The sequence below is a fragment of the Polyodon spathula genome, chromosome 16 (assembly GCF_017654505.1).
Source record: "Polyodon spathula isolate WHYD16114869_AA chromosome 16, ASM1765450v1, whole genome shotgun sequence".
Lineage (NCBI taxonomy): Eukaryota > Metazoa > Chordata > Actinopteri > Acipenseriformes > Polyodontidae > Polyodon > Polyodon spathula.
Window position 1 is genome coordinate 13,675,295 of NC_054549.1, and position 13,066 is coordinate 13,688,360.

At 34.9% G+C, this 13,066-nt stretch overlaps 1 protein-coding gene across 1 annotated transcript in view; it reads left to right on the plus strand.

The window, feature by feature from the left end:
• Positions 1-13,066, plus strand: part of LOC121328841 (arginine-glutamic acid dipeptide repeats protein-like) — a 104,797-nt gene that overhangs the window by 29,201 nt on the left and 62,530 nt on the right. The window contains exon 3 of the mRNA XM_041273937.1: positions 5,886-5,956. Coding sequence (XP_041129871.1) covers positions 5,886-5,956 — 71 coding nt within the window. The remainder of the gene's footprint in view (positions 1-5,885; positions 5,957-13,066) is intronic.

Consider the following 13,066-nt stretch of genomic DNA (forward strand, 5'->3'; position numbering starts at 1 on the left):
ATATATTTAAGGATGTCGTCAATTGTATGTATAATTTTGTAATAAAAGCAGTCTTTTCTAAAGACACTCTCTGTTTCAATTATTAAAGGAATCTGATCTGAAGATGTTATGCTATTTCTGCCTGGCTTTCATGTGTTGCCTTATTGGGAAAGGCCTGTCATGGTGACATTAAATTGATTCATAACCCAGTTTGCATATCAAATATCCTCTCTGTCTATCAAAACAAGATCTATAGGTTTTCGTTTCACGGTATAACCTAAAGTGTGTTTTACTGTTTAACTACTTGAGCCAAAAATGGGGGAGAGAAAATCCTAGAATTCCAGTGAATTATCAAGGTAGACTATTACCAAAGTACAATTATTTTTAGGAGGCAGTTTTTATGTTCTGTCACTTCTTAAAAGGTTTTTTTTTTTTTTTTTTTTTTTTTTTTTTTTTTTTTTTTTTTTAAAAGACCCAAGCCTATTGCAATAAACATATGTCTATCAAGATGTAGATCTGTATCTTTCTAATTCCTGGAGTCTTCCTCCCACTAGTCTGGTAGGGGAAATGTGCATCTGCAATCAGTGTTTATACAATTTTTTGGGAAGAACGTGAATGACAGGTAACTTTGCATTTATTTTTCAATGGGTCCTTTGTTAGCCATTTTTGTTTTTATTTTGTCCCCCCTTTTTTCTGCAAATGACCCAGTAGCACAATATTTAATACTTTATATTACAATGAAATACACAGATCCAGTTATACACTTAGTTAAGGGAGATGGACATGTGTCCTTAACCTCTCCGTAAAGTTCAAAATAATGGGTAATGTAAATCCATGTGTAAAATCTGCTGTACAGTATCTAGTCCCCAAATCCCTGTGAATCTTTAAGTCTTTTTTGATGTAAATGTTGAAGACTGTCAAAGTAATTGCAACTGGATTAATATAAGCCGTTATGATGCCTTGTTTTTTCAACAACCATTACTAGTATAAAAATAGCATAGCATTTATATTAATCTTGATAATCCTGGTAAGGTCCTATTCGAGTTATCCCTTTTTTTCTGGACAAGTTACTGTAGGAAATTAAAGAAGTTGTTAAAACATTGTAGCGTACCTGTGAAATGTTACTGTGAAATTCTTATAAAAGAAATGGTCTTGTAGGAAAGTCGGAACAATAAAAAAAAAAAAAGTTTGACAAACTGCCAGTTTATTAAACTCCACACTGCAGAAACCAGATGTTGAATTAAAGTAAAAAAAAAACTGAGATTTGTTTGCTGAATAGACGGTTACCCCCAATTGCTTCCCAGTTGCCCTTGGCATTCACCCTTTATGTTATTGTCTGTTTCTTGTTTTTACTGTGTGTAAAAGTGCTGTCTAGCTCGATAGGGAATCCAGGATTTTTTGTAGGGTTATGTTTTGAGTGATTGATTTCGTTAAGGTATGAGGTTATATGATACCCCTCTTGGAAGAAGGCTATTTACAGCAAGTGACTTTGGCTTGTTTTCATTTTTAATACTAAAGCGATTTCCTGACTAAACTGATTTTAGGGACACAGGTCAGATTTGACACAGTATTCAAAGAATTGCTATTAATAATTAAACCAAAATGACTGCAGGAATATAAAACCTGCTAAAATGTTTTGTTTTAATATACGGTTTGTCAAAGCTGCCATGGTAAATGTTTTGCAGTTTCCCAAAGCTCATCTGTTCCTTTTAAAAGCCTCCTAAAAAGAATGTGATTTTGTTCTCAATAACACTGTAGGCTTTGGTAATGAGGCTTTAGCTCTGCTGTGGGTAGGCTAAATGTCCATGTCATAATTCAAATAGGTTAATGTTTGTCTCACTTAGTGTTAATCAATGGAAGCTAATTTGTCAATTTTTTTTTTTATTTTTTTTTTTTGGAGAAGGTCATGTCCTAAAAAGTAGCATTCAGTACCAAGCAAATTTTCATTCTGGTTTGAATTTTAAAACTTAATAAATTAGTTATACTGTCAAGAACAATCCTTGAATGTTGTGGGTTCTTCAAATTACGTTAAATGTTGTTGGTATCAAATGAAGGCACAGTGCTGTAGTTTGTGGTATTAATCTTGAGAGAATTTGCATGGTTGTGCCAGATGTTTAACTGCATTGCGTAATAGTGCTTAATGCAGTTGGTATTGCTTTTGCGATAGTTTGCGATTACTGCTGTGTCACTCAAGGTGACATTTTATTATAGAGCTGTGCATTGACAAACGAGTCCAGAAGAGTAACTTAGACTAACAGGTGCAAAAATGTAAGCTCTCGTCTCTTCAGTGATTAATGGAAGCGGCTACACAACACCACAGATACAGTGCAGGCTTGTCAAGAACTGTAAAAATAGCTGTCTGTCATAAGATAATATACAGCTTCTTTTTTCTTTCAGAGTTGCTTTCTGAAATTCTTCCATCGCATTATTTTGCATGGTGTGGTGTAGTGCTCCAATCTGTTTGGTGAGAGCTTTGCCGAATACATGACAAAAATCCTTCTTTCTGTTAAGTTTTGGCCTAGAATGACGACATACAAAGAGTCATGGTGTTCAGGCTTAAATAAATATACCAATTATTTGCATTACATACACTTTAAGAGACGCATCTGTGTTACTCAATTACACTTTAATTTATTCCTTTTGAAGCTAATAGAAGGGTAGAATTGACATCCATTAATAGTCCTTTGATTGACAGAGCTGAGGCTTTTAACAATTTTTAGAAAAGAACTGGTTCTGACAACAAATATTCACGAGCTATGAAAGAGAATTCAGTGTGGCTCCAATTTAGAATAAAAAAAATTGGTACACAAAAATAGATCAGGCAGCCTCAACACCCCAGTGTGCCTCAAGTGAACAGCGTAAATTGGATGAACAGTTTATTGTTAAGCTGAAGCCCTGACACATTGTGTTTACAGCGAGCGAGCCTGCCGCGTTGCTTGAAATGTGCCCAGCAGGAAATGATATGAGCCGAACAGGCAAACTGTTTGTTCGTTCTCGGGCATGTGGGAAGAAGGAAGTGTGAATGCTGACCATAGTACCATATCAGTAGCTGCTTATTGACTGTATAATACCTCCTGTCGTTTACTTATTGCATTGCTTGCTGGCTTTAATTGAGATCTGTTAGGTTAGTGACAGTAAAGATAACAACTACACTGCATTAAGCAGGTGTTTGTTTTTGTATGTTAGCAGGAAGATTAGTAGGTTTTTAAGAGAGGTGTTTGCCATACTGTATTGGAAAGTGTAATGCTGGTAGGTTGTTAAGGCAAAAAAAAAAAAAAAAATCTTGAAATATATTGTTGGCTTCCTCATGAAGTAGATAATTACATGCTGCTTACACGCTTTTGTATTTTTAGTGTTGAAAAAATACTAAATTGTGGTTTTGAAATTCTTTTACTTTGATTTGGATGAGCACAAACACCCACGTCTGTCTGCTTGCCATAAGTATTCTCTTTTCTTTTTCTTTGTTAAAAATAGCCTTTCCTTTCTTTTTTTTATAAAGTCATAAATGAACTGTCATTATGATGTAAATGTCTGGATAATTCCCCCATTCACTGTGTTGAAATTGAAATGCACTGTTTTATGAAGCCTATATTTTGAAAAAAAGGTAGTGCTAATTTCATGTGGTTTTCAAGCACTTAAATTAGAGACAGGAGAATATCGCCCTCCAACCGAAGCAATCTTTTGAATACTTTAAATAGATCGTTAATTTTATTGCATGTTGTGTATTGACCTTCTGCAGACAAAGGTTGTGAATAACACTGGAAAGGCTAATCTTCGGTGAGCAGTTTGCTGAAAATTTGGAACCCGGTCTCCAAGTGCAGCGGCTAATACATGACTACGTCTCTTGGGCATTAGCACATGTTTAGGAGCTGGATTATTGCAGAACCTTTGCTATTACGAACCACTCAAACAGCTATTGTAACACAGAAGGAATTGGCAGGCTGATACCACTGGGGAGCTAGTAACCTCTATTCCCAAAGAGATCCCCCTCGTCACACACGCACAACTTTCCGAGCACGGATTGCTTTGAGGATCTCCAAGATGGAGGAAATGTAGCTGTATTTTTTTTTTTTTCCTGAACGTGTTCTGAAAATATTAATGTTTGCTGTACTGAGTTAGAAGGGGCAACATTGTCAAATCTGTTTCCTTAAAGCAAAAAAAAAAAAAACCCTCTCATGCCACTGTAAAATTGACAATATAAACCATGTTGTCTCATTTTATTCAGTTTTGTCTCTCTTGTTCTCCTCCTCTTTCTTTTCTGACTAATTCAGTGCTGCCCAGCGGGTTCACACAAAGCAGTGACAGATATTTTCACTTATTTTATCTTGTAAATTAGTTACCAAAACCAGGTCGAGATGGGCCATTCTTTTAACGCTTGTTGTCAATCGGCAGCTGGTCGACTGATGGTGATAAAAATGATTAATTCAAACCTCTCCAGGTTCCAATCTTGCTTCCAATAAAACGGGGGTTGAGAGTTTTTGTGGTTTTAAAAAAAGAAAAAGAAAAGCACTGTGCTAAACCTGTCTACATCTTTCATCTGCTGCCATGAAATGATAAACAGAACAAGTGCTGATGGATTGAGACTACTTTGATTGTCGTCCTTTTTTCTAAATAGCCTTTTATGTTCGGCTATGACACTTAGATTTACTGAAATTAGGGTTATCAGGCTTCCCATGGTGTTTATGTAAACAAACACAAGGCAAAAATCTTTAATATACATTGTGCATTTAACATCTTTTTTATAAGGGAATAGAGATAATGTAACAATTGATGTGGATCTACAGTGTTTATGAATAGGGGTAGCATTCCACATACTTATTTTCAAAGTTAGATTTTCTCTTTATTGAGGAAGTACTCTTTGAGTCCTTGGTTAAAGGTCATTTGTATTGCATCATCTTTTTAAAAACATTAGTGTACACATCCACTATTACTTTTTAATTTATCATAGATAGGTTGGTCTTTATTATTATTATTGGATTAAGGGCTATACTGCTAGCAATATTCAATTCTTGCTTAATCTTCAGTCACCTGCTTTAAGCAGTGCCATATTGTCTTCAAACAGCACAGCTAATCTTCACCAATATCCCATGGGAAAAGAGAGACCTTTCTGTTTCAATTGATTATATCCTAATAAATACAACTGTAGGAACTGTCTGCTTTTGACAGTATGTTCACTATAAAGCATTGTCAATGTATAATTATATATTTAAAAAAAAATACTACAAATTGTAAGCCGCACAGAAGTAATTACCCCATCTCTGCCACGTCAATGCAGTTTTAAGAAAGCCCTTAAAGTCCCAGAGGAAAATTTGAATTTGCTTGTTAGCTTCACTGCCACAAATACTTGGCTTGGATTCTTTTTTTTCCCCTCTGTTTGGCCTATAAAGAACAAAACTGTAAGTTTTTTGATAGCTAACCATCGCTAATCCCAGAAGATTTGATTGGATTTTCTACCTTGTGAAATGTTTTTGTTTTAGGGACGAAAGGTCACAACCTGGTCATTCCACTCGTCAGATTCAATCTTACAGCAGCGCTATTAAGTTTAGCACTAATTTAACTGGAAAAAGAACTGCTAATCCTGGTTGGATAAAGAACCTAACTGTAGCTAAAAGATAATGAAATTAGCTATAGCTATGTACTGTAATCTAATGTACTTTATCTATGAATGTAAAGGATGCATGGATGGCATGACAACTTTTGAGGCCCTAAATTTAACCTTTTAATTTACTGTTGCAGTTTTGTTTCACAAAAAAGGAACAAATTGCACTTTGGCATAAAGACTTTTTAAAAAAGGTCCTACACATTCTGTACATATCGATTTTTATAATAGCATGATTATGATATTTTTATACTTTTTTTTTGTTTGCTATTCCTTTAACAATGCCTGCTTTTCTTCTTTCTTTAAGATTGTGTATATATTGAGAGCCGTCGACCCAATACCCCATACTTCATTTGTAGCATTCAAGATTTCAAACTGGTGAGTACCTTTTTCCTTCCTTGTGGTCATGTTTGTTTGCTGTTTTGTCTAAGTTATGTGACGGAGCGGTCAAACAGAAATACAATACACTGTTGATTGTTTCACTGCACTCAACTGGCATAGTAATAAAAATGTATTGGATAAGATTGGGTCTAAGAATTTTACTGTACTGCAAAAAACAGCTTTAAAATGTTCAGCCATAAATGTTGTGGGTTAGTGGGTCATAAGTGGCGTTTTATATTTGTTATACACACTTGGAAATATTTTAATAGTAGAATTGCATAACAATTCTTCGAGTAAAGACACTGGACACTGACTTAGAACGGATATTTGGCATAAAACCCACACGTTTGCTGTGGCTTACTCCTTGTTTGTAAAATGCATTACTAAAGCTTCATTTCTTCTTGGATTTCCTCCTTTTCAAAGTTTAATGGATGTGCAATATGGTACATTCACAGCTTGTGATTTTCTGATAAATGTGAAATGAGTCTGTTTAAAAATGATGATGCATAAAACAGAAGGCATTTTATCTGAGTCTTCAGTTGATTTATTTATCTGCACTCGCTGTTTTTCAATGAGCACGTACAACGGTGGTGGCTGAAATGTAAAACAAAACTAATCTGTTAGGACTAAAAAGCCAGTGAAAATCCCTGATTGACTGCAGTATAATTCTGTACTTACCACTTTCTTTCCGTTGCTAGCACTGTGTTTTAACATAATTTGTATACATAAATGAAAAAATCCTAATAGTCACATTGAATCTCATACATATAAATAGTTTTTACATAGCATTAGAGCATGTTTACTAACTCCCTGTGGTAGTGAGGGTTTGGATATCTTTTATGTGAACAGAAATAATGCACTGGAAACCTTATACTTTGCTTCATGAATTGAATTGGATACAGCACTACCAAACAGTTTTGAGTTAGATTGTAACCAAAAAAAAAACAACTAATCAATCCTACTCTGCCAGAAAAGTTCCTGATTATCAAATCATTAATCTTTAAATCAGTAGTAAAGTGCACAAATAAATCCACCACTAACAGGCAGGTAGGCTTTAATGGCAGGGGACGTTAAGGGTGATAATCGAAGGTCACAATGCAGTGGATGCAGTATTGGTAACAGCAGCATACATTAGAGAAACACTTGTTTGTGCAGTAGAACAAACAGCGTTGTAGAGCTAATCCGATTGCAAGAAAGAATGCAGAGGATGGCAGGAACTTATGATGGCATGGTTCTGTGTGCCAATAATAACATATCAAGTATTGTGCGCTAATCCACAGATTGATTTACGTGTGGTTTAAAGATCTCTGTAATGAGCTGAATTGTTGATGCACAGAATGTAGAAATATACAGCTAACATTTCTGTGTTTCAGGGGACAAATTTGGTCCAATAGGATATTGGTCACGAAACAATATGTACAAGTCCTGTTAAATGGATTATGTACAGTAAGTATGCAATGTATAAATAATTAATCAGCATGTATTTATTGTTTTGAGTATGTTAACCTCCTGAGCGCACATACTGTATCTGTTGGCTGGTAGCACTTGGTTGTTCACATCTGCTATTAGTTTGCTGATGAAAGTCTTGTGTGTTGCTGAAAGGCATATTGTTTATAAGATTCTCTAAAGCAATCAGGGGGGGCTGGCAGGACAGCCATCCTTTGGGCTTCCTCTGACCTCAGCTGTCAGGATCCTTCTATAATTGGATAAGAAACATTTGTCCTCAGTGAATGGGATAATATCAGGTTTTTCTTTCTCATGATGGTGTTCACTGCATTTGATAGCAGGATGTGACCCCACCTACCAGATTAAGTGCTCAGTGGTTCATTTAAAGGCTCTTCTTCAGGAGACATCATATATACAGACCTGTACAGTAGCTTGTATTCTCACAGCTGCTTATGATATAAAACCCTTTTAAATAATGTATTTGGGTTTTTTTTGCCAAATGTGGATATCTGTACATTTTTAGAGCTTTAAGCTTTAACGGAGATATTTTAGGTACACTTAAGGAATAATCAAAAAGTATATAGTACTGCTCGAATGCTATTGATTTTTGTCTATAATTTATCTTTTATGAATTGCACACTGCTGCCTATGTGTGTACATGTCATTTGCTCTTTGTTTGGAGAGCTAATAAAATAAAATAAACATATCGGCACGCTAATGCAGTTACCTTGTGAGTCTGAAGAAGGTCTTGAGAATTAATCTCTATGGCTAGTTTTCCGAAGCAGACTGCCCACAGTAGGGTGTCACTTTCAAGGCTGGTAAGGTTAGTGGAAACCCTGAAAACCACCCAACAGGGTGGTAGAAGATCCTGCACTGTGCAGCTGCTGGCTGATGAATAGAATTAGGCAATAGCAGCAGTTATATTGTGTAGCCGTTTCTGCTGTTTCTCTCCCTGAAGGAGAAGAGTTGTTCTTTTAAAAAATTATAATCCATGTATTATACCTGTTTGTAAAGGTCCTATGTATGCTTGTGGTGTTTACTGTCATTCTTTGCCTATCTGGAAGTTAGCTGTCGAGTCTTTTGTACCAGAGATGATAACATATTATCAGGTACTGTGTCCTTTGACTGATTAACTTTTATCAGTACAGGTTTGCATTATGACTTGTGGGTGACAAGAAGCTGACAGCAGTGTTATAACATGTAATCAATCTGCACGAGATGAATATGATACAGGGCTGTCATTTCCTTTTCTGTCTTTGGAGTTGTGTTGCTTGCTACATGGAAACACTAAGAGGTTGTCATGTTGCTATGGTCCATGCTTGTTTTTTCCCTGTGGTTAAACTAATTTGCAGATATTGGCCACATCAGCTGCAGAATGGCTTTCCTGCTAATGGACTGATTGCAGTTTTCCTATGGGGCATTCGCTAGGAAAAACACCCAGCTCTTCTTGGGGATTTTTTTTTCTGCTTATGGACATTTAATTAGATGTGATGTACAATGCAATTATGTTCAAGGCTTCAGTTTCCCAGATCAGATGCGGAACAGACAGATTACAAATTACTTCAGATAAATAAAAATAATAAATATAGAACAAAAGAAAAGAGAAATTTGTCAGTAATTAAAAACGTAAACAAGAACAGGAAAATCTGGTGTTCTGCACTATGTAATTAAATAATGTATATTGATTTGATAATGTAGATAGAACATTTTTATTTCGTTATACTAGATACACCTATGTTTTAATGATGGTTTTAGTATGGCTGGATTTGAATGGGGGCTGTTGTAGATGACAATTAAAAAAAAAAAAAAAAAAAAAAATAAAATACCCATTAAATGTGATCGATTGGTTTATTCATAAATGTACAACAAATGCATTTGAAATAGTTTTTTTTTTTTTTGTACAAATGGCTACAAAGCAACCACTTAAAGGCAAGTCAATCCTGTACATTCTGTTACTGTAGAAACACAACTGTGGTTCTGCTTTCATACAATTCTGTTTAATTCAATTTAACTTTTTAGCTTTAAAAGTCTTATATATTCATCTCTTTGGGTGTGCAAGTAAAATAAACCTATTTTAACAATATTTACAGTCGACAGAATTTCAAGTTAAACCAAAGATGATATCGATGGGAGTAATCCTCAGTACCTCTTTCATGCATAAAATGTTAATGTACTCAATGTAATTCTTTCATACTGCTTATTCGGTGCTTATCATTGGGTTTCATAAACTAATTAAAAATGCTTTCATAAAGATACAAATAAGTGTGCATTAATGTGTGAACTAACAAAAGTTTATCATGTTTCATTTAAATGAGATCATCAGATGTACAGAGCATCCTGCAAGATTTCAGTTGTGCAGAATGTAAATGATGTTGCTAAATATACCTTCATAAAAGGTACACTTTCATTTAATTGCATTTTAAATGGAGTAATTCCCTGTAATACCTTGTATTTTTAGATCATTGTTTTAAATTTCTTTGTGCTACTTGGTCTGCCATCCCGTACAATGTTGTACTCCATATGGGAAAATACACTTTAAAATGCCAGATACACTTGTTGTACTCAAATCCTACAGTAATGATCTCAACAGAAAGCACATTGGCATCATTGATATTTCATTACAAGGCTGTGTTTTATCAATTTATGTATGACAGTGTCTTCATGATATAAAGAAGTCAAGTACTGTAAAATGAACAAACCATACTTAAAAAAAACATATATAATGTGTGTGGTGTTTTTTACATTTTTTTTTTTTTAATTCTACACGATATGCAGATGATGCCTTTTGTCATTTCTTTTTTCCATTTAACCTTTTGAAATGCAATTATGAATCCACTGTGCAGCACCATCAGTTACAATTCGTGTTAAAAGGCAATGCTAGCTTGCCAGCTCCAACCTTTAAGCAGGGTACTTGAAAACACAGGAGAGTGATTATAGCCATGTACTTTGTCCATTTCTTTTTTTTTTTTTTACCCCCCCTGCAAGCACAAATGAAAACATCAGAAGATCTATTTTTTTTTGTTAGGTTTGCTGCAGGGTTGGCAGCTCTGAAATAAGGCCATAGAAAATTGTTACTTCATCTTTTCAAAACTGGAAACAGTCCTTCTGAAATATCAAAGGCAAGGAAAAAAATAAATAAATATAGGCTGTGATTCAGTTGCCCTTCTGAGCCTGCATGTTTACTTGATTGAAGTGTCCTGACACTGATGCTTTCTCCTTGAAGCCTGATTTGAATAGAATATACAGCTGTAGTGCCCTAGGGCCTTGTAACAATCTATAGTCTAGATGGAAAAGCAGGAGTGCATAAAAAGACAGTTGTGAAATGCCACGAGTGCCCTGTGATGGAAAGAATGCTCATGGTGACTTTAGTTCCTGTATAATAGCCTATCAGATCATTATTCTGTAATACAGAAACACATAAATGTAAAATAAGTAACAAAGCAGCAATATTGAATAATGCATTTTAGTTTTTAACTGCATTATCTATCTGCATGTCTTTTTAAAAACAACAAAACAATGTGATTGCCTGTGGCGATGAGACGCTGCTTGCATGATGTTTTCAACACATTAGGAAAAGTATCACCTGCTTCTTATGCATAGAGAGTAGCTCACCTCTTGTGTCTCGGAGCTTAATATAATTTATATTATTTAAATGCCTTGATGCATCAAATGCACTTACATTTTGATTAAGTCTATTCTTGATTTGAACCATTTTAATCTTGCATTTGACTGGTGTTGCTAAATATCTGCTACAAAATTCCAAATGTTTGCTTATGAGGCTTTTGATTTAATATACAGAACTTGAATGGGATAGAGACAGCTTGTTGTTTCATCCATCAATTAAAATTCCACTGAAGGAAACAATGCTGTACATTTTAATGACACATTTAAATGCAGCTATGTACATTGTGTAAAGCACATATTTCCCAGGTTGATTTTATTAGAAATGCATTCTTTATTTAATATTTGCCCACATTGTTTCCGCTTTTAAAACAGTGTCCGGGTTTTTCCCCAAAACCCTTCGCTGGACACAGATTCATACGGATTGGTTCAGTGCTGTTAGTATTGAAATTAAGATATCAATACTAATAAAATAGTTGCAGAGCTAAGGATGAGGCAAAATGTAACGTGTATGTGCAAATGAGAAATTCTTACCACCTTCAATAAAGTACAGCCAGCTAATAATGCTGCTATGGTTACCAGAGAGACAAGGATGACTCTACATACTGTGGGCAAACTGTACTGTATATGGAAAAATAAACAAGGAATGCAGTAAAATGAGAGGTGACAGTTTTTGGATTGTATGGCAGTATTGGTTCAGTGATTAAATTCACTGATGGTATCATTGGGCTAGAAGGCTGAAGAGAACATTCTTTTACTGTGCTGAAAACAGGGATCAATACCAGCTTCTTGACGCGGGGCTAAATTATTAAACAGAGCCTTCCTCGCTGTGTTTTCATTAAGCAGGATTTACCTTGACTGCTGCTGCTTTGCCAGTGGTGGGGAGAGATTTGGTGCATATTAAAATAATTCAGACCATATGAATCCCTTTTGTTAATTCTCTGGTTTTGAGAAAAAAAGGACACAATTTTTCTTAGGCACATGTATTCTGTCCTTTTAATGTAAAATCCTTTAAGTGATTAATTAAACTCCATCTGTCTGAAGCAAATGCTGATTTTTATTTTATTGCTTTAGTGACAGCAAACAGGTAGCTTAGAAAATGTAGTCATATGCTTATAATAAACCCTTCTTTTGTAACCTCTTAATCACAGGGATTTTAAGGCAAGTATTGTAATGAATTGTATGAATGGTATGACTTTGAACGGATAATGTAGCCCGGTTGTTTTAAATTCAGTGAAATCTGATTTGTGGCAAGATCTAAATGCTGTTAGCCTTTTTTTTTTTTTTTTACCATCCGTGCAGTAAGTGTATCAGTCATTTTTAATGCTTCTGACCTTTTGGATTATTAGAAATTAAATATTTCCTCTGGTCATCGGTGGAATATTTTGGTCCTCTATCATTTTTGTCAATGAAAGCTCCAGAGATCCATTGTTACAATTCAAAGGTCGACACGCAAGATAATTCATTAAAATAATTTGATTGCCATGGGTCAGATTGGTTTATCTTTAACAGAAAACATGTCTGAGTGATTGCTAAATTTTCGGTTGCAATTTGTTTAGTTTTTTTGTGATATCTAATTTTTCTCTCCCTGCTAATTTTGCTTTGAGGGTAATTTAAAATTCAGCTAAAGCTTGACTTGCTGATTAAAAGCTGTCGAAGTTGAGAATTACACTCGTATCCGATTCACACATTTGCAGGACAGCTTTGTCTATTAAAGAGCACATGTTGCAAATTAGCTTTTACAAACCTTTAAGGCTTAGTGGTGGACTATATTCAGCATGGGATGACGTTATGGATAATTGTGCAGCTCCCATTTATCATGTTCATTAAGTGAGAACCTACTTAATGTACTAAAATACAATGTCAATCAAACCTATATGTGTGTGTTTTTGATTTTATAATTTTTTCAAATCTAAATTGTGTCAGTGTTTTAGGATAGTAAGCTGATCCTGACTCAGTGTTAGCTCTTTCAGAATTGATTGACCTGAAGAACCGCAGGCCATTGATTCTGTTTTGCGAGGAATTCAATACTGCTCTGCA